Genomic DNA, 22,807 nt, shown 5'->3' with positions numbered 1-22,807 from the left:
CCCTCACTCATTTTTTAAAAATTAACAGAAAACTAATTTCACACCGTGAAGAAAAGGAGATGAAAAGGGGAAAAGTAGATTTCTTATAAAAAATATGCATGGTCAAGCAAAAGTTTCCACCAATAATTATACACAAAAATATATGTCTCATTCCAAACCACAAATTCATCACCTCTAATAGATAGCATGTTTCATTGTCAGTTCTCTGGAATCAGAGTTCTTAAAACTGTTTATAATGTTGTTATATGTTATACTCTTGGTTCTCCTGATTTCATTATTCATTCATTTATAAAATGTCCTCAAAATCATTACTGCATCAATTCATGTCATGTAAGTCTTTCTAAAATCTTCTATTTCCTCATTTATTTTTTATGTATTTTATTTTTTTCCCCAATTATATACAATAATAGTTCCTACCCATCATTTTTTGGTAAGGTTTTGAATTTTACACTTTTACCTCACTCTCCCTTCTCTCCCTCCCCCCTCCCCTCCCCCCCCCCACAGAGTCAGGAGTACCTGGGTTCAAATCTGGCCTCAGACAGTTAATAATTACCTAGCTGTGTGGCTTTGGGCAAGCCACTTAACCCCGTTTGCCTTGCAAAAACCTAAAAAAAAAAAAATCTTTAAATTTCATGATTACAGTCACCATCAGCTATGAGCTTTGAGCTCAAGAATATAAAATCTGACCCTGCTGTCAGCTTCTACACTCTCTTCTTTCACCCTTATCAATAAACTTCTTAATTCCTCATTACTTTCTGTCATCAATGTTATCATCTGCATATTTGAGATTGCTGATATTTCTCCTGGAAACTTCTAATTCTGACTTTTGCTTCATTAAGTCTGGCATTTTACATGATATATTCTGCATAGAAGTTAAATAAAGTGACAATACACCATTGTCTTGCTCCTTTTCCAACCTTAAACCAGTCAATTTTTTCATGTTTTATTTTCCTTTTTTTTTTATTTTAGGCAATAGGTTTAAGTGACTTGCCCAGGGTCACACAGCTAGGTAATTATTAAATATCTGAAGCCAAATTTGAACTTGGGTCCTCCTTACTCCAGTCCAGTGCTCTATTCATCATGTTTGGTTTTAACTAATGCTTTCTGATCTAGATATAAGTTCCTCAAGAAACAAAATGATCTGGTATTATTCCTAAGTCTTTGAGACCTTGCCATATTTTGTTATAATCCATAAAGTCAAAGGCTTTGGTATAATTAAACTGAAGTAACTGTTTTTCTGGAACTTCCTTGCTTTCTCCTTAATTCGCAAATTTTGGCAATTTTGTCTATAGTTCCTTTGCCCCTTCAGAAAACCAACATACTATTCTAGGAATTCTTGGTTCACAGTTGCTGAAGCTTACCATGCTGAATCTTAAGCATAATACACCTGATGTGTGAAATGACTGCATTTGTTTAATAATTTGACCATTCCTACTTTAGGACTGGGACATAAACTGATGTTTTCCAATCTAGTGGCCACTGGTAAGTTTTCAAAATTTGATTTGAATGTAGCACTTTAACAGCATCATCATTCAGAATTTTAATTCTGGAATTCCATCACTTCCACTAGCTGTAGTTCAAAGTGCTTCCCAAGGTTCACTTGTCTTTTCTAGGAAGTCTGACTCAGTAACCACATCTTGATTATCAGAGATATTAAGATCTTTCTTATATAGTTCTTTGGATATCCTTGCCATCTCTTCTTACTCTTCTATTTCTGTTTTCCTGTCATTTTTGTTTTTTTATCATGCCCATTTTGCATGAAACTTTCCCTTGATATGATTTACATTCTATTAATTCTATTTTTTTTTGCATTTCTCATTTAAGAAAACCCATTTTGCATGAAACTTTCCCTTGATGTATGATTTACATTCTATTAATTCTTCTATTTTTTTTTGCATTTCTCATTTAAGAAAACCTGTTCTCATCTTGCTGTTCTTTGAAATTTAGACTGTAGCGCCCCTAGTCTACATATTTGCAGCTAAACAGGACCTCTTTGTTAAGGGCACCCTTAACCTTTTACCCTTTACCCTTAACCTTTTACCCATCTTTCACATCTCATGGAAATTATATGTAGATCCTGGGGAAGAAAAAATCTTAGATGATGAGAATGGCTGAGGAATTTCCAGGAAGTCATGCCCTTCCCAAGTTCACCCCCTCCTTTTCTGCCCTTCTGTCACATCAAACCATGAAACCAAACAAGCAAAACTCATAGGCTCCTCTCTCTTGGGCTATCCTATCCTTCCTATACTTTACAAGGTATTATACATAAATACAACCATCTAAACCTTACTAAAATTTGAGAAGCTGGAGAGACCAAAAGCTGAGATTAGGGAATAAGTGTCCTCAAAATTGCTTTATGATATGTATGTATATATATGTGTGTGTATGTATATACACATGTGTATAAAGAGAGAAAAACTGAAAATTAAGAATATGATGCATGCTCTAATCTCTGGAACCAAAATTATTTAATTCATCACTTATTTTAATAGTCATCCTTCATATTCTCTTGATTTTACATTATTCACCCTATATCATTTCATATCAATCTTATTTGCTTTGATTTCTTCAGTCACTTCCATAATGTTCCATTATATTGATACACAATCCCTGTTTTATATAGATAAAGAAATTTGGGTCCAGAGAAGTGAAGCAAATTGCGCAGAGACAATTTACAAAGCTGGGTTTCAAATCCAGGTCCTTTTAGGAATAAAGACTTGAAACTGTTCACAGTACCTATTGTGAGATTAACACAAATCCTCTCTGTCCTGTAGATTTTTAAAAATAGGAAATTTAGCTCTAACTTCTACTTCCTAACTCCTCAAACTTATTTCTGAGCCTCAGTCATTTCAACTTCTACAGTAGCTAGTTGTCCTATTGAGCTCTGTACCCTCTTAAAAAACTGCCATTGTTTCTGTTAATTTTTATTTTGATGAAGATCTTTTTCAAAATTTCAATATACAACTGAAATTACCAAATCTTTTCTGTACTAGAAGAGTCCATACAGAAAATAATAAAGCATTCATGATGAATAGAACAATTGTCCCCAAATTCTACAGCTCACTTAGAATTAAATCTACATTGGAAACTATGGAAGGAAAAGTAACCTCATCCCCTGTTGTTATAGAAACAAAATTATACCCTGTACCTATTGAAAAAAATCAGTTGTTTTAACTGATATGAGTGGCCACAGAAATTTTGAATCAGAGACTTGGGCTCAAATTCTACCTCTGACATATGCAGCTTTGGAAACATCACTTTAGTGAACTAGTCAGAAAAATTATTTCTAAAATTGGACCAGTGTCTCCAGTACTTACTTGGAAGGTTTATTGTGAGGGTACTGTTGTATAATTCACTCTGCAAACTGTTCTGTGTGTGTCAATTGTTTTTATTTAAAATTATAAATAGATCTTTCTATTAATGTTGGTGCTTTAATAAAAAAGGATATATATATATTCTTCCATGGTTGTATATTTATTTGCTTTAAATTTAAGGAAAACAAAATGCTTTCATTTTTACTCTTAAATGATTATGCTTGAATGAGACAAACTTTTTTTTAGGTGTGGAAAATGTGTGGGTTTGTTTTGTTTAGCTATACTTGTTAGAAGGATTATGTTTTTTCCTTTTCCCCTAGTAAAGGTTACTAGTGTTAGTGGCCCAAAGAGAAAAAAAGGATGTCATTGAAGTACCTTCAAAATACATAGACCAGAACAGAAAGTTCAGAAAGAAAAGGCAAGTTTCAGACAGTTCTGAAACTAAGTATTTTTTTTAAAGCAAGCTATACATAATAGACATTTAGTTTCACATATAAAATATTTTTCTATTTTGTATTCCAGAATGTCCCTTTTTTGGGTATGCTAAATTCCAAATAAATTTTTTAATTGTGGTACTAAATAGCTTTCATCTTCTTTCTTCACAGAAACCAGATACAAATGGAATAGCAAAGCATCCTTTTCTAAGGTATTTATCTCAATGAAGCAGAAACAGTTTTCCACCATGCTCATAGGCACTTTATTTGGGGGTTACAAATTTGAGCCCCTAGTCCTGGACATCTTCCTTGCAAATATTAATCACTAGGGGATATATTTAAGAATGGCTCAACTCACTGCTATCCTTGCTTTTGGAAAAACACTAAAGCACATGCCATAAAATTTAATCAAAGGCTTTATCAAAATATTCCCCTATATGTTGCAAACCCCAGTAGGATGAATGAAAATTCCAACATAAGAATTGTCTTGCTTTTGTAGTTAACATGAACAACACTAGAAATGTTTCCTAATTGATGTAGCCAAAGGATGGTGACATATTCCCGCTATTCGTCATCTTGACTTTTGTCCTGCTACTGGACTACTGATTGGAAGAGAGAGTGAAGCTAACAACTTTGTGCAACTCTGCCTCACCTAAATTCAACAGACCTACAAGTAAAGACATCAGAATGACTAACAACACAAACAATATTTTCTATAGAGTAGGTTTTGGTAAGAGAGTTTCATCTTAGAACCTCTGCAAAACTATTAAAAAGTGGGCAACTATGAGGCACAGTGGAAAGAGCAACAGCCCTGGAGTCAGGAGAAACTGAGTTCAATCTGGCCTCAGTAACTTTAAATTACCTAGCTGTGTGAACTTTAGGCAAGTCACTTAACTTCATTGCCTTGCCAAAAAAAAAAGCTACTAAAAGTATTGTTACAGGGAAATTGTGCCAATAAGGTAGAACTAAGTACAGTCCTTGTGTAATGCTGTTAATCAAGAAGGCACTATGCATTCTAAGAATATAATAATCTAATACAGAGTTCAGGATTTAGATTAGGAAAAACCCAAATCCCAGTCCCTCGTCAGATATTTCTGATGTCTAACTGCAGTGAAGTCATTTAATGAGCCTATTTTATTATCAAAATAGATTTCACTAAAAGGAATGAAATCCTTCTAATCCAAATCTCACTTTTTACAAATAAACTTAAGAACCAGAAGAATTAAAAGACTGGCATAGCTTTAAATAGTCAGCAGAACTTGAAGCAGCCTCCTCAGATTACAATTAGAGTCACGAATATCAAGATTCAAATCTTGCCTCTGACATCTACTGACTATGAGCCAGTGGCTTAACTTCATTATCCCCAAGCAAATCTTTTTAATATTTTAATGAATGGATTTCTGTAGAACTGAATATTTTATTTTGGTTATTTAAAAACATTCTGAGAAAGGGTCCCATTGGCTTCACCAGTTAAACATGGGGTCCATAACACACACAAGTTAAGAACCCTTATTTACAACTGCTGGTCTGTACTGGAATTTCCACATATATAATTCTATAGAATGATTAAATCACTAATCTAGAAATGAGTATTTTTTTAAAGTTTCTCATAGTGAACTCAAGATATAGAATGAGTCATAGCTTTTGGCAAAACTAATGCAGGGAGGAAGTAGGGAAAAAATTTTTGTTAAAAAGTAAAAATAAAAATTTAATTATGTTCCATTAAATTAGCTAATACTAAATGCTTTGCAAATCCTACTAAAGTGCCATATAAAATATTGGCTATTATTGTCATCCTGGCCTAAGGTATGTGTATAGTTTCATTAGCTTGCTAGCATAATAGAATATGTAAAAAGATTCTGATGTAAGGAACAAAATCTGATGGGGTAAGCTAAAATCAACTAGCTGTTTCTTTTTGATTACCCACTGCTATCTGATCAATGAACAATGGTTCAGAACTCTCTTGGTCTTTCTGTGCCACAATTTGCCCCTTAGTGAAATCTATCTGAAGTTTCTTCCAGGATGGCATCTTCATGTGATCCTCAAAGAAAAAGGTTTCAGTTCTGTCAAAATAATTTAATCTTGGGGCAGCTAGTTGGCGCAGTGGATAGAGCACCAACCCTGGAGTTCAAATCCGGTCTCAGACACTTAATAATTACCTAGCTGTGTGGCCTTGGTCAAGCCATTTATTTAACCCCATTTGCCTTGCCAAATAAATAAATGAATGAATGAATGAATAATTTAATCTTGGTATTGATATAAACTGGTTTCACTGGGGTGGTTAAAATTAAGTTTATCGTAAGATGTGATAGGATGTGGCATTTCTGTTTTCATTCTTTTTACAAGCAGAATGTACTGAAAGTTAGAAGGGAGTTAGAAATGTAATTTCTTAAAATTTAAGATACCAGTTCAGATTTGGCAGTCAAATATCTCTGAAGCTTTTCTTCAGTAACTGGCTATTCTTTTTTGTTCTTGGTTTGCAGTGGAGAAAATCCTTTTGCTACTGTGAAACTCCGACCAACAGTGACAAATGACAGGTCAGCACCAGTAATTCGATGAATGAATCAAGAAATTAATACCCATCATTATTCCTCATGTAAACTACATGTTCAATATTATGATTATCTTGTTTAACATCTGCTTTCATTGTATAGGAATGGAAACATGACAAAAGTTTTTCCAGTTTTCAATGAATCTGTTAAATTAAGGAAATCATAATTGCTCATAAGATTTGAGTGTCTTTAAGTGAATATAATATATATTGTAATAATCACAATTAATAACTTAAATGTTTTCTTGCTCATCTATTCAGCAAACCAAATAAACTGTTCCAGTGATTTTCTTGGGGGTTATAGCATTCTATTTTTTAAATGCTTACTTTTATAGAAATAAGCAGTTATCTTTACTTTCATGCTCTCTACATCCACCAGGTGCAAAAATGATTCTTTTGCTTTAAGGTTAAACATGCACTGTAATATTTCATATTTCATGGATTTGCATCAAGCATAAATCATAAGTTACCTGTGCTGACTTAGATACCATTTCAAATTGTAAAGTTTGTTAGTTTTTTTAACTTACATTTTTATTTTTTAAAATGAAAATATACAAACCCCAAGTGCAGAACTGTACAAGGGAATCTTTCTCCCTTCCCTAATAGACATACTCAATATCTTGGGAGAAATCATACTCATCACACAAAAAATTTTTAGAACTTTTCTTCCTAAGAAATAACTTGTAAAAACTATTGAATATTAAGTTGTACTTCCAAATTCACAAATAAAATTATAGAGTACAATGTAGGATGCATGTCAGGATCCTTGTATTATACCATGTTAAATAAAGCTATGATGAGATGCAAAACAATGGCCAGTTTGACTTCTAAATTTAGGCATTCGTTAAATGATCTATCTTTTTATTCTACTGGGTCTCACACCATGAATTTACTTTGAGGTATGAATACAGGTTTCTCCATCTTTAAAAGGGAGTGATATGCTTGCCCCAAATAGCATTTATTAATAGATTACTGCTTTGGTCAACCTTCAATAATGAGATTATCTTGTTGTATTGGGTGTTAACTGAATCATCTGAGATAATAATTAGGACCTCCAGAATGCTATGCCTCTGAAAGCTAATCAGATGCCATTTCACCCCCCCCCTTTTCTCTCTGCCCCTTAAAAAAAAATTTTTTTAAATGCCATTTCATTTAGTTTTATCTGAAATTCAACAGGTTAAACAGCCAAACTTTCTCAAAGCCAATGAAGTGTCCCAGGGCTATTGTGGAATAACATACTCCCCTTGTGAGTGGGGGGGGGGGGTGAGAGGGAGGGAGAGAAACAGATAGTATCAAGAATACAACCATTTAAATTTAATCTATTGCCTGCATGAAATTTATGTTCACATTTAAGCCAATTTGTGTCCCTATTTTTATTCCAGGTTATATAAACATAAATTTAGAGTGCACAAATGTAACCTTTTTCTTAAGCTCAGTTATTAGAGGTCAAATGCAAAGATGTGTAAAAAATTTCAATTGTGGATCAGCTATCCCAGTCTTCTGTATGTGTTTATGAAAAGTCATTCTCCTCTTAACAGCTTGTAAGATCCTGTAGCTCTGGGAACCTAGCTACTATTAGAGAAAAGCTTATATACATAAAGCTTCTTCAGGATAGTTAAGTTCTTACAATAGCTAGTCTTGTCTCTCTGCTGTACTATTGAGTACTATTGTATTCAAACAGAAGAACTTCATGTTTAAATTTGTTAACATTACATTATTAGGATCTCTGGTATGTTATCCTGGAATGGAAGATTTTTGTTCTTCCTTGAGTAGTTCTCTTAAATACACAGGTTAACTGACTATCCCACAAATAAGTAACACCAAGTGTAATAACTATTGAGGCTTCATGGTAACTGAAAAATATTCATTCGGGGCATTTAAGAAACAGATTTACCTTTAAATCTCTAAGTTTAATTGTTCTTTACAGGCCAAGCAGGTGGGCAAAGGGAATGAGATAAGATTTTGTTTCCCTGGGCCTACAACAAATCTTAGAAGACTGAGGTAGTGAACTTGCTGTTTTCCAGTCTACTGCTGTCCTTAGTAGAGTAATACCTATGTCTGTCTGTCACCTTAACTACCTACCTACCTCACAAGGATGTTGTGAGGAATCTGCTCTGTTTGGATTTTAAAAATCTGTAGTTATATTTTGAGTGAAGTTATATGCTAGATAAATTTCAAAATATTGCAGTTTAATAAAAAAAATCAATTGAAACATTTAGTTTTGTTCAGTTAATTTGAGTTACTACATTAAAAAAAAATTCTGAATATGAATTAAGTTCAAATCCTACCTGCCATTTCTCATCCACACAGTGAGATTAAGGCTTCTTAGAGTACCAGTGATATAGCTTGTGAAATAACAGGTCTATCCAAAATTACAGTGTATAAAAAGCATAATTCATGTGTTCCAGAAGATATAGCAAACTCTCTCTCTCTCTCTCTCTCTCTCTATATATATATATATATATATATACATATATATATATATATATGTATATATATATATAGACACACACACACATACACACACATATTTAAAATAAAAGTTGTCAGTAGGCTGTTTTTGGAATAAATAGAATTAACTTACTCAAAGGTAGTTTTTAGAATTACATATATTTTAGAAATAAAGGAATTTACAAATTCACTGTTCATAACAAAACTTGTCCAACATTCTAGTCACATATGAGTTTTACCATGATGCTCTGCACTTAATTTCAAGATAATGATTGAAGTCAGAGTTGAGGTGAGTTAACTTTATTTTTTAAAAATATACAGAGGTGACAATGTGCAAACATCAAATTAAGCAGGACCAGTTAAAATAGTATGAACCTCATTTATAAAAACAGCATTTCTCAATTTGCAAAGTGAAAACTGCAAAAAAAAGCAGTGTTTTTATATCAGAATTGTCATCAACTTTGAAAGCAAGTTTGCTTTTTTTCCCATATTCTGCAAGCCCATGAAACATTGGCTATCCCATCACACCTTACAAAACAGTTCTGATATTTGATCAAATAAAGCTATTATACAAGACATTTACATTAGAAAAAAGAAAAGTGGGGATAGGAAAGCTGGATTGTGTTGTTCCATTTAAAGATAAACTACTCCACAGTTAGGGCATTTTTGCCTTCTCAAAGCAAAACAGCAGATAAGTCCAAAGGGAAAGAAGAGAATGGCCAATAAGATACCTAGGCAGGTGAAAGACTCTTCCAAAACACCAACTCTGTGGGAGAGAAAGAAAAAAAGTTATGCATACATTGTAAGTCGGTTTGATTTAAGAATATTGACTGGAAACTTCTTCCTAGATAAAAATAACCATTTTACAGATGGAGAAATTAAGGTTCAAACTGATTGCTTCATCTACTTTCTCTTATCAATCACAGTAAGTAGACATAGGGTTAATGATTTAACAGTTATCACATATTTCAAAGTTAGAGAAGTTAAAACATTTTAACTAAAAGGAGCCTTGACCCATAAGGATTAATTCATTTAGTCCAATAACATAAGTTCACACCGTGTACCATAATTGTAGGGCTTATTTACCCCCAAAAAAGTATATTTTAATAACCTTCAACTTAATTAGCTCTATTTCAATCAAAAGAAAAATCACATGAAAAGGTAATCATGACTTCATAATGGGAGGAAGGTGAGAACTCACACTTATTCACCATAAAATTCATTTCATTCCTCTGAGTAAATCAGGACACAGAACCATGGGAAAAGGCAAGAATTTGGACATATAGATTCAAGATGGAAGAGTAAAGGCAGGAATTCCCACAAACTCTCCCTTCGACTACTCCAAATACCTTTGAATAATGATTCTAACCAATATTCTAGAGTGGTACAACCCACCAAAAAGACTGAGTGAAACAATTTTCCAGCCCAAGACAACTTGGAAGATCCAAAGGAAAGTTATATCAGGGTCAGAAAGGGCTACAGCAAACCAGCTTCAACCATTTAGAAACAGGCTTGGGGGCACCTGGGTCCTTGGCAGCAGGGGTGGTTTTCAGACCTCTCAGCCCAAGGATTGCCAAGGACAATTGGGAAAGGCAACAGGAAAACTGCTACACCAGGAGGAGAGAGGAGCCCAGTCCAACATAGACCCCCCCCCCCCCCCGCCAGGGACCAGGAACAGGTATGTGGTCAGAGCACCACAGTCAATAAGGGGGTCAGGGGAGACTGCAAAGGTCTCTTTCCTATCTCTGAGGCAGGACTCTGTTGCTTTACCCATACTCAGCTACAGGTGAAAATCTGGGACTCAAGTTTCAGGAAAAGGAGTTTTACTGCCAAAGCAGAGCAGGGACCTTCCTCACAGTGTGAGGGCTAAGGGGTGTGATTGTGGTCATCCACAGACCAGAGCACAGGAGAGCGGTCAGATTCTCTCCTAAGATCTTGGAGGAATTGAGGTCCTGTGGGGGGTATCCCTGAAAAAGCGGCAAAAATCCTCAAAAGCTTGGGACAGTGTGCCCTGCGTCCATCCTGGAAGCAGAGCCCCAACTTAACAAAGAGTTAAAATCAAGTCATAATTACTTTTATCCTTTTGAGGATCAAAATACACATTCAGAAGATAAAAAGGTCAAAGCTAATCATGCAAACCAAGTTAGCAGCTTGGGAAGGAATTACAAAAAAAAAATGAAGAAAATAACATCTTAAAGATCAGTTTGGGTCAAATAAAAAAAAGCAATTCAAAAGGCCAATGAGAAGAACCAGAATTACAGAGCAGAACTGGCTGGATGGAAAAGGAGATAAAAAAGCTCTCTGTAGAAAATAATTACTTCAAATGTGGAATGGAGCTAAAAGAAGCTGATGACTTTATAAGAAATCAAGAAACAATAAAATAAAGGAATGAAAAACTAGAATATGTGAAATATCTCATTGGAAAAACAATCTGAAAAACAGATCCAAAGAGATAAATTTAAAAATTATTGTACTGGGGCAGCTAGTTGGCGCAGTGGATAGAGCACCAACCCTGGAGTTCAAATCCGGACTCAGACACTCAATAATTACCTAGCTGTGTGGCCTTGGGCAAGCCACTTAACCCCATTTGCCTTGCAAAAACCTAAAAAAAAAAATTATTTTACTACCTGAAAGTCATGTCCAAAAAAAAGACCCTAGATTTCATCTTTCCAAATTATCCAGGAAAATCATCCTGATATCCTAGAAGCAGAGGGTAAAAATAGAAATTGAGGGGCTCCACCAATCACCTTCTGAGAGATCCCAAAATGAAAACTGCCAGGAATATTATAGCCAAATTTCATAACTCTCAAGGAATAAATATTACAAGCAGCCAGAAAGAAACAATTCAAATATCATAGAGCTAGTCAGGATTTAGCAGATTCTACATTAAGGGCTCATAAGGCTGGAATATGTTATTACAGAAGGCAAAAGAGCTTGGTTTACAACCAAGAAATCAACTACCCAACAAAACCTAACATACTCATTCAGGGGATAAGATGGACATTCAATGAAACGGGGACTTTCAAAACTTTCCGGATGAAATGACCAGAGCTGAAGAGAAAAATCTGATCTTCAAGTACAAGACTCAGGTGAAGCATTGAGAGGGTAGAAGGGAAAGGCTAATTATGAAGAATTTAATGATGTTGAACTGCTTGTATACCTGCATAGGAAAATAATACTGGAAACTCATTAGGGCATTTAGAGCATATATAGACAACAGAAGGGAGTTGAATCTGAAAGTATAATATATTATAAAGATGGAGTTAATGGGCAAGAAAGGAATGTACTGGGAGATAAAGAAGAGGTAGAATGGGCTAAGATATTTCACATAAAAGAGGCAAGAAAAAGCTTTTCCAATGGAGTGGAGGAGGGGAAAAGGTGAGGGGGTGTGAGTGAGCCTTCACTCTCATCGGAAGTGGCTCAGAGAGGAAATAATAAATACACTCAATTGGGTACAGAAATCTTATCTTACTAGAGGGAAAATAGGTAAGGAAAGGGATGGGGGGTATATGTGATAGAAGAGAGGGAAGACTGGGAGAAGGGTGAAAGGAGAGAGAATAGATTAAATGGGGGTTGGGAGAAATAGAATGGAGGCAAATACAGCTAGTAATAGCAACTGGGGGGGGGGGGGACACTGAAGCAATATTTCTGATGGACTAAAGAATGCTATCCATCCCAAATAAGAACTGATGTCTGAATCAGACTGAACCATACTTTATTTTTTCCTCTTTATTTTTCTTGAGATTTCTCTTTCTTTGGGGGGGGGGTATGTTTACTTTTACAAGGTGACTATTGTAGTAATGTGTTTCATAGCTACATATTTTTAACCTATACCAAGTAACTTGCTTTTTTCAATGGGGGGGAGTGAGATAGGAGGAAGGGGAGAGAATTTGAAACTCAAGGTTTTAGAAGTAAATGTTAAAACTTGCCTTTGCATATAGCTGGGGGTAAAAAAATTTAAAAATAATAAAAAAAAATCCAAGCCAAATTAATTTTTTAAAAAAGAATTGGAACATAAAACAAATACAAGTTACTATAGTCTGTACTTTAATACTAAAATAAAGGCGAACCTTTTGTAAATATAGACTAACAAGTTAAAATGAAGTGACACTCAGTGTTTTACATAGATTATGTACAAGTTTTACACAGAAAAACAATCTTCCTTCCAAGAAGGAAAGGAAAGGAAAGAAATTTTTAAATCCAGACAAGGAAATGCAATGCAAAATGCTTCTTTAACTGCAAACTATGTAGTTTCTTAGAAAAATTTTATATGGCTCTCCATAATCAAATGTTAAGGCTACATCAGTCACTACACCTGGAAGGCCAATTTCATGAGAAAGTTTAGCTCCATTTTTATGAGTATGGTACTCTGACAATTTCAGCAAGAATCTGGTGTTTTGTTTTTTGCAAGGCAATGAGGTTAAACTGACTTGCCCGAAGTCACACAGGTAATTTTTAAGTGTCTGAGACCAAATTTGAATTCAGGTCCTGTCCTCCACCAGCAATAATTTCATTTACAAAATGGGCAACTATTTTTAGGTCTATGTTGAAGTGATAGATTCATCTCTGTCTATAGGTTATATATGTAAATACCACTAACTTTGCAGTTGTTCTCCAAACAGTTTCTGGATAGAATCAAACTTAAAAACTGTTTAAATGAGTTCCAAGTTAATTAATATCCAATAGTTGCCAAAGAGACTTATCAAATAAGGCAACACAAAAGGTAGACAAGGTTATCTTGCTCCAAAAAGGCAAGGCACTAAAGAGAAAGTGAGGAAATAAAATGAACTGACAACCTCAGCCTATGAACAAACCATTTCTATCACTGTTTTACTATGAGAATCAGGTACAAGAGGAAAAATTGTAAAATTGCTCTGCCATTTCACATCACATTCATCTCCACCCCCTACTCTCTTTCCTAATTTAAATCTACTATCACTCACAAATTTACCTGGTCCCCATTTTAAGTTTGCCTCAAATTTTCACTTACAGAGGCAAACAAGGCAGAGTCAGAAAACAAGAATTTTTGTCCCAGGTCAGTCCTTCATTATCTTCATGATCTGATCCCATCCAGTGTATAAATACCATGATTATGCAAAAGAATTCTCCTGATCTAGGTCAAAACAAGACTTGATGTTGACAGCTTTAAGGACCCCACTCTGAAAAGGACAAAAGCTATCTCATTCCAATCCACTTGGCTTGAATGAAACCTTACAAGAGTTTAAAATACATATGACTGTATTCTCCTTATTCCTGGGTATAATAAGCTCTGACCTTGAGCCAGTGAAATAGATCACATGCAGATCTATCACAGACTTTCAGAAACATGTTATTTAGCCTTGGTCTCCTTTCCCTTTGTTCAGTAAGACATGTAACCTTTCTTTTAAGGGGGGCAGGGGGAGGCTTTTATTTATAAGTTTTTGAGAACTTATTAAGATTAATATATACTGCTGTCAATTTCTACATTCCTCAGAAAAATTCTGTTTCCCCTTACTCAAAATACTTCATTCTTCCCCTCTTATCACATCTATCTCCTGACATGAGGACTCCCATTACTTCTCTCCTTTCACTCTCTTCTTAATGCTCTATAGTTGGTTTCCATCCTCATCAACTGAGACTGCTCTCAAAAGTTACTAATGATCTCAATCCAGTGGCTCTTCTCAATCCTTACCCTTAATCTCTGCTGCTTCCAACACTCGATCACACCTTCTCCTGATGCACTTTTCCTCTGGATTTTCAGGACACCACCCTCCTTTTTTTCCTGGTTCTCCTATTATCTGACCTCTCCTCAATCTCCTTTGTTAGATTCTTCATCCAGATCATGCATGCTAACCATGAAAGTTTCCTCTTTTCCTTCTATACTATTTCACTTAAGAGATCTCAACAGCTCCCATGGTTACTGCTATGCTGATGATTTTCAAATCATATCCAGACCCAACTTTTCTTTGTGATGTCCAGTCTCACATCTTCAGCTGCCCATTAGACATCTCAAACTGAATGTCTTAAATTAAACATGCCCAAAATAGAACTCATCTTTTCCTCCAAACCCTCTCCCCTTCTAAATTTCCCTGTTATAGTGGAGAACACCACCATCCTCTCAGTCACCCATGCTAGAAACCTAGATGCCATCCTAACTTCTAAGTCAATCTCTCAGATACAATCTGAGGCCAAGTATTATTGATTTTACCTTTTTAACAACTCTTGTACACTTACCCTTCTCTACTATGAAACTACCACCACCCTGGTGAAACCCTTTATTCCCCTTAAGCCAAAACTAATACAGTAGCCTTCTGGGTGGTCTCATAAGTGTCTAGGTGCCCACAGGTGTCTCTTCATTCCAGTCTTTCTTCCATGCATCTGTCAAAATGACCTTCCTAAAGTTCTGACCACATCATTCAAAACACATCCCTAGCTCAATAAACTCCAGTGAATTCAGGATCAAATATAAAATCCTTTCATGAGCTAGCCTCTCCTACCCTCAGTCACCACACCCTTTCAAGGATGGTTCTATCCTGTGAGACAAGAAGCTCTCTCCCCTACAGCTTTTTCACTGGCTGGTCTCATGCAAAGAATAGCTCTTCTTTACCCCTCCACCAACTCCCCAAGCAGTATCTCTACTTTCTGGTTTTCAGCTTCTTCAGAAAGTCATTTTCATTTCTTTTAAAAGCAAATATTAAAAACTTTTACATGCTGTTGGAAAAATAAAATATTAAAAAGAAAAATATTAAATTTTAAAAAATTGTTCATTTCCAAGAGGAGGGAAGAAAGAGAGAAGGAAGAGAATTTGAAACTTAAATTGTTAAAAAAAATGAATGTTTAAAAAAAGATAAATGGAGCAAAATATAAATCTAACTTTCAAAACTTTAATAATGGATTAAACATTCCAATAAAATAAAAAGGAATGAAAGATGAAGGGGAAAAAAGCTATACATATCTGAGGAACAATTATTGTAAAGCCAGTTCTCTTCCACTGTCTGGTTGATAAAGAATAAAAAATTTGTCATAATGAGACTATAAAATATCATTCTAATTCTAAGTTGCTTAAAGTGATCAAACCAGCCAGAAGTCTGTCTTCTGGTTTCATAGTTTTACCCTCACAACCAATAATAAATTCAGTTTGGATTTCACTCAGTAAGGATCTACTTATGTATTTAATACAAATTATGTGCAAGTCATTATGCCTATGTGCTGGGAATACAAAAATGAACTGCTCTTGCCCTCAAGCAGCTTTCCTACTACTGAATTTAACTAAAGATCCAGGCTAAAATAAAGCCTACTTTGAGCAGCCTGCTCAAGACTTGATAAGGATAATTACTAGGTGTTTCTCAAACCCTGGAGATCAATAACCTACAGGAGATCATGTTATTTATACCAGTCTACCATGAAACAATAATATCTCAATCTGGAAACTTCCAATTCATTCATTTTTTTTTTGAAACATTAACAGTGATAAAAGCAACATGAAAGTTACTATCAAAAAAAAAAATCAGAACATAGCTGGAAATAAACCTTAGAAAGCATCTAGTTCAAATTCTTTTTCTAAAGAAGGGAACCTTCAAGTCCCTAGGTTAGTTGGTAAACAGAGACAGGATTAGAACCCAGGTTTCCCCATTTTCCTCACTCTACCATGTTGCATTTCTCCCAAAGAATAATCACGAAAATCCTGTCACATCATTTAGATCTATTTCCTCAATCTTTAAAATAATGAAGTAAATTCTATGATTCTGTGGTCTTATATCTAAACATAACCCAGATAATTTAAAAGAGAGAACTGAGAAACCAGAAGAAACTGAGGGTAGAATCTGGGGTCTGGTGGCTTGGCAAAATCAGTATGGGTAAACACATACATAATTCAAGGGGCTAGGAAGCCAGCCCTCCGTATTGCAATTCAAAAGTCTATGTTAAAAATTCAATGGACCCTCTCTAAAATGGGTGTGGGAAATGTATTCATTCTGCTCTTATGATTTTAACATGATTCAGAAAGTGAATGGTTTTAAGTCAAAGTCCCACAATGGATAGTTATTTAACAGTTACACATATTTTGAGAAGGACTTTTGATCCTATAGAAACCTTTTTGATCAAGTTCTCTGGGGAGCAAAGTATTTTAGAGTATGAAGTATTTTCAATTATCTAAGCCTTTTACATAATCTCCTTGCTATTTTCTCACTCTTCACCTCTCTAGGATTATTTGAAGTTTTAGACTGTAAAAGGGGGGAAAAGAGAATTGGGGGGGGTCGAGATTAAATGATTTTATATCCCTGATATTTTTTAAGCAAGAAAGCAATGAATATGGTGGCTTTATTGATGATATAGAATATGGGACTCTGTTTCTCTCCCTTACTAAAGGGCCATTTTGGGGTAAGAATGTGAATAGTGCATGGGATTCCCAGTATAGGGAGAGGGATTAGGATCTTTTTGGCTGGAAACAAGGATCCATGGTTTTCTATTTTAATCCTAGGAGACAATGTGGACCATGACATCTAATACCCTATTGCTATAACCATACTCACTGTCATACCAGGAAATGAACTTGACGACATCAAACATATATGAGTTTTCTCGGTGTAGCCCAAGATGTTCTTAAGGGTCCTTCTGATGCTTCACCACTTTCTTGATTTCATCATTATCTGACAGGTTTCTTCACGCATCATGTCAGATCCACAATAGATATACCAGGAACAGGAAGACAGAAGGTCATGACTGTGAGCTTCCCATTCAGTTTTGGTATAACCTTGCCCACAGTCATAGCAACACCAAGGGAAAGAAACACAGTTGATGTTTTTGGAAATAACACATCCATCACAATCACAGCTTGACAGAGGGTCATGACTCTCTTCTGGGTTGCAGTAATGTTATGACTGTGGTCATGAGTCTTCCCACAATGCAAAAGTTGTCATGATTGACCTTGGCCAAAGAGGTCAAGCAGTTGGTAGGGCAGAAGGTATCACTGACAATTATTATCTTTTTCCTCATGGTTTGTTCCCATCATGAACATAGAGGTAGCAGAGATAGTGATCCTCTTAGCTCTACCTTTCAAGTAGATTCTGGTCTATTCCAGGGTGATAAAGACACCAGTGGACTCTGCAATATCTTCCTATTTAATACTGGTGGGATCTCACTCCTAGAAGATGGTAATGACTATTCCATTGATCACCAGCCTTCCATTCTTAGGCTTGATAGTATGTGTCCTTGAACTTGCCATGGGAAGAATCATAATGAAACATATGAACCATGTATAATTGAGGTCACTGAAGGGATCGTGGATGGCCACAATACTCCAACTGAGATTACATGCAACCTTAGTCACCAGGCACCCAACACAGCCCAATATATTGTCTCCAAATTTCACCCATCTTGTCTCAGAGATTCGATTGCAGCAGCAGATGTTGGCACCAAATTTGGGAGAAGACCTGACAGCCTTAGATTTCTTTTTTTTTTTTTTTAGTTTTTTGCAAGGCAATGGGGTTAAGTGGCTTGCCCAAGGCCACACAGCTAGGTAATTATTAAGTGTCTGAGGCTGCATTTGAACTCAGGTACTCCTGACTCCAGGGCCAGTGCTCTATCCACTGCGCCACCTAGCCACCCCTTAGATTTCTTTTTAAAAATTCTTCCTATACAGAAGATTGACTTAAACACTCCAAATGGGCTTTTATTAACAAATGAAAAGAACAGTGGATTTCAAGAGTTATTAACATGTCCCTTACAAGTTAAACCTCAGTTGCTTTTCCAAGAAAAATGGGAGTGATATTCTGATGCTCCATTCTAGGTTCACCTGGCTGGAAAGACTCCAAGTCTGCCATTGGAGATTCTGCTTAAGTATTACCTTAAAAGGCTGCTTCAAATCAGAGGTTCTCCCCCCCCCCCAACCTTCACCACAAGACATTCAGGGTTAAGTGACCTGTCCAGCTTATAAGCATCCAGTCTCTGAGATAGGTCTGTTGCTCTATACACTGAGCATCCTACTTGCCCCCAAATCGAAGCTTCTTAGTCTCCTCTATATCATAGGGTCCTTCATGGACAGTTTGGTGAAGCCAAAAGACCTTCCCAGAATAATGCTGCATAAAATTATAATACCAAGATTTCAGAGGAAATCAATCATATTGAAATAAATGCTATTTTTCCCCTATACAAATTCAGACACTCCCTCAAAAAAAATGAAATCCATAAAACCCTTAGAAATCTGTACATCCCAGGTCAAGAGCCCCTGATCTGGGGCGGCTAGGTGGCGTAGTGGATAAAGCATCAGCCTTGGAGTCAGGAGTACCTGGGTTCAAATCCGGTCTCAGACACTTAATAATTATCTAGCTGTGTGGCCTTGGGCAAGCCACTTAACCCCATTTGCCTTGCAAAAACTTAAAAAGAAATAAAGCCCCTGATCTAGATAACAATTTATTTTGTTTTCCACTATCATTCAGGAGACAGTCTAACATATTAAGGATGGTCTACAACACATGCTAAGTATTCATGGGTTGGATTCAATGGTGGAAATTTGTGTTCTAGTCTCAGCTATACCATTAACTAGCCACAAAATTGGAGACAAGTCATTAATGCTACAAGTTTCAGTTTCCCTATCTGAAAATAAAGGAGTTGGGACTACAGAGGTCAAGTGACTAGCCTAAGAAAATATAGTTAGTGGCACAGGCAAGACTAAACCTAGGCCTCCTGATCCAAAGTCCAAAGTTTGCATTTAACACTTTCATTCAGCTTCTCTCCAAGTTGCTGTGATTTAAATCTTCAAAAGGAATAACTTCCATAAGGAAACTCAGAGTACCAACACTACAAAATGAGGCAACTTCAAAGTTCAAACTCTCCTTTGGGTGGGGAGGGCGAGCTAGGTTGGAGAAGCCCAGGAGCAAAAAGCACTTTTGACAACTCCCTAGTTTCACTTGTGAATTACTGCACAAGTTCAGTCTCTGACCTTCAATGCAGCCTAGAGAACCAGTCATTCAGCTAAGTGTCAGGGAAGAAGAAGTATATACAACTTCCTCTCCAGAACCATTATGAAAACCACATGACAGGAAGAGTGGTGACTCACATTTTTCTATGTACTATTCTATAGAATTCATAAAGGAAGTTGTACATCTGATTACCCAGTAATAGATCTATTGGTTCAAATACTAAACTGATCAAGTCAACCAAGGTTTTATGAGTTCAATCCCCAAAGAGGATCTTTAAAATTTGTCTCATAGTAACAGATCATTTTTCAAATGGTCTATGGTTTCAAAGAAGAAATACAAGGGGTACTTTTGAGAAGGTCTATATCAGAGAAAATAACTCAAAGAGCACATTCTACTAATGGTGACTCCATCGTCTCCCCTCCAATATGATCTACGTAACAGACAATTACATTAAGAGCTCCCCGAGAACAGGGCCTGTCTTTTGCCTTTTTTTGCATTTGAAGGACTTAGCACAGGGTCTAGTAATTAATAATGTTTAATGACTGACTGACTGATTATTTAACGATTTAACGATACAAAAAACATAAATTCAGCCATGACCTAACAAAAGTCTTAAAAACTTAATATCATAACCTGGGTCATAAATTATAAGAACTTACTGAAAGAGAGAAGAATTCAATTTTATCTTACCAGAAACAGGATCAATATTCTGGTTTAAAATGCTAAAACTCAGTATCATCAATTAATATCAATGCAGTACTTCTTTAGAACATAAGTTCAAAGTACATATTTACTTAGCAAAGATCCAGGCAAACCAAAGGGTCCACCCTCCTTCCCTTCAATCTACCTGGCATTCTATCTATGTGCAAGTTTTAACAAAATGACTATTTGTAACTAGCTAATTTGGAACAGAGGGTGGAAAACTGCTGAGATAGAGGAGACTCACATTTCTATACTTTTAAGGTTTATAAAAATATAAGTGGCCAAGTAATATCCCAATTTGATAGATGGGAAAACTTAAGACTAAAGAAATGTAAAGTGGCTTCTACAAAGTCACAAAGCTCCTAAGGACAAAAGACAGCATTCAAATCTACATCTCCTGACTCCAAATCAGGACCCCTCTCCCTTCTTGGTAGCCAGAAGTTGTGTAGAGAGATTCATAGAGTGAGGAGATATGGGTATGAATCTTTTCTCAGACATTTAATAGCTATGCAACCCCTGGGCAATCATTTAACTTCTGAGCCTCAGAGGTTAACAGCAACACATGCTTCAAAAAATTGTTCTGAGAATAAAATAAGATAATACATGATGAAGAATTATGCAAACAATACAGAAATATAAGCTTCTTCCACAGCAAATTCTTGTCAAGTACATACTGTGTGTAACACACTGTTTAAGGAACTAGAAATACAAAAGTGAAAAGAAAACCATGTAGCCAATACAGTAAAACCCCTCACTAGATTGGTCCCATTGAGTGAAGCCCTTAAATGTTTTCCAGAGAAAGGCTGACTCCTCCAGAAAAAAGTCTGTTTAATGAAGCAGCGTGATTATGTAAACTGTCTTAGCTAAGATACGGTGATTCACAAAGGCTTTCCTGGAAAACATCCCAGTTTGCTCACAAAAAAAAAAGACTTCTTAGGATTGCCTTTTCAAGTTAAAAACTACAAAAATATCTCCCTCACAAACTTTGAAGTCCATCATGACCAATTTCAATTAATGACAACCATTCTAGTTCTTTACCTAAAAGAGGTCACTAGAAATTAGAGCACAAACTAACCTAAAAAAGTGGGGAGGGAGAATGCTAAATCTGGTTCCTTTGCTATAAGTTCTCCCCAAAGTAGCTGTACACCTTACATTTTTAAAAATGAATGCACATTTATGGTGAGAAAAAAAACCAATATCTTGGTCCAATCCTAAACCAAAAACAAGCTTATAAATTAGATGGTATACTTCTGTTTTCCCAACACTGAGTGATTTGAGGATTATTTTAAGTAATCACATATAATCTTCCAGCTATATCCTACACTACAAGTTTTACTACTGGATGACATATACACTACTCATTTTTTTTCAATTTTTTCATAGACTTGTGACAAGTCTCTGTGACCCCATTTGGGTTTTTTTTTTTTTTTTAGTAAAGACACTGGATTGGTTTGCCATTTCCTTCTCTAGCTCATTTTACAGATGAGATAACAGTCAAATGGGGTTAAGTGACTTGCTCAGGATTATACAGCTAATAAGTATCTGAAATCAAATTTGAACTCAGGGAGATGAGTCTTCCTGACTCCAGCTCTGGCTCTCTATTCACTATGGCATCTAGCTACCCCATATTCCCCCAAAGAAGCAAGTCATTACATCATTTATATATACATACATAGTAAGATTGGGGGTTTTCCACAAGATGATTGAGACACTAACCATGTAACAAAGTAAGATTTTTCTAACAACATTTCCTCCTGAATATGGCATTTTGAAAACATTTAACAACGACTCAAGCATTTCCTTTGCAATGTTCACAACAGAATGTGAGCTCCTGGAGAGGAGGGATTGTCTCTTTTTTTTTCTTCTACATATCCTTGATACCAAACACAATGCTTGTCTGGCACAGGATAAGAGCTTAATAGTGCTTGTTGGATCGAACTGAAAGCAGCACAGGACATTAAAAAGAAATTTCAATTCATAGGATGTGGGTTCGTATCCAACCTTTACCATTACTTGTGGGGATAAATCATATCAACTTTCTGGGTCTCAATTTTCTCATGTGCAGACTGAGGGGTATGGATTGGCCAGCCTCTAATATCCCTTTCAGTTCTAAATCTGTGATCCTCTACATTAGGTTCTTAACATTATCATTTCCCCACTTTTAATGATAGATGCAGGACTGATATTGACATAATTTTTCTGAAACTATTTCTGAAAGTGTGGACACTATATTCATAGGGAAAACTTAACTGATTTTTTTTAAAAAAGACTGAGAAGACAGAAAACTCTGGGTTCCACTGTTCCAGGTTTTTCCACCAACTTGAACATGTAACTTGAGCCCTCCTGGCCTTGATTTGCTCAACATATATTACAGAGGTGGAATTGAATGGTCCCTAAGATTTATTCTAACTTTAAAATTCCACAATGTTATTATCTATCAAGTAAAAAAAAGTACTA

At 35.7% G+C, this 22,807-nt stretch overlaps 2 protein-coding genes across 4 annotated transcripts in view; one reads left to right on the top strand and one right to left on the bottom strand.

Annotated features, from left to right (window-relative positions):
- Nucleotides 1-7,266, top strand: part of LOC141502397 (BAR/IMD domain-containing adapter protein 2-like 1) — a 37,289-nt gene extending 30,023 nt beyond the window's left edge. Inside the window, exons 6-8 of one of the 3 annotated variants that reach the window (XR_012472516.1) lie at nucleotides 1,441-1,482; nucleotides 3,920-3,960; nucleotides 6,232-6,247. Coding sequence is in view for 2 of the 3 variants with exons in the window: in XM_074207115.1 (XP_074063216.1) it covers nucleotides 3,920-3,960; nucleotides 6,232-6,307 (117 nt within the window). In the remaining variant the exon portion in view is untranslated. Of the gene's footprint in view, nucleotides 1-1,440; nucleotides 1,483-3,919; nucleotides 3,961-6,231 lie in introns of all 3 variants that reach the window. The other 2 variants (XM_074207115.1, XM_074207116.1) reach the window with 2 other exon arrangements.
- A 1,563-nt stretch (nucleotides 7,267-8,829) lies between these two features.
- The window catches only part of LOC141502398 (membrane protein BRI3-like), a 40,635-nt gene continuing 26,657 nt past the window's right edge, over nucleotides 8,830-22,807 (bottom strand). The window contains exon 3 of the mRNA XM_074207117.1: nucleotides 8,830-9,516. Coding sequence (XP_074063218.1) covers nucleotides 9,384-9,516 — 133 coding nt within the window. The 3' untranslated portion in view covers nucleotides 8,830-9,383. The remainder of the gene's footprint in view (nucleotides 9,517-22,807) is intronic.

This window comes from Macrotis lagotis, chromosome X (genome assembly GCF_037893015.1).
Source record: "Macrotis lagotis isolate mMagLag1 chromosome X, bilby.v1.9.chrom.fasta, whole genome shotgun sequence".
Classification (NCBI taxonomy): Eukaryota; Metazoa; Chordata; class Mammalia; order Peramelemorphia; family Peramelidae; genus Macrotis; species Macrotis lagotis.
Note: the sequence above shows the minus strand (reverse complement) of the source record. Positions and strands in the feature narration are given on the sequence as shown.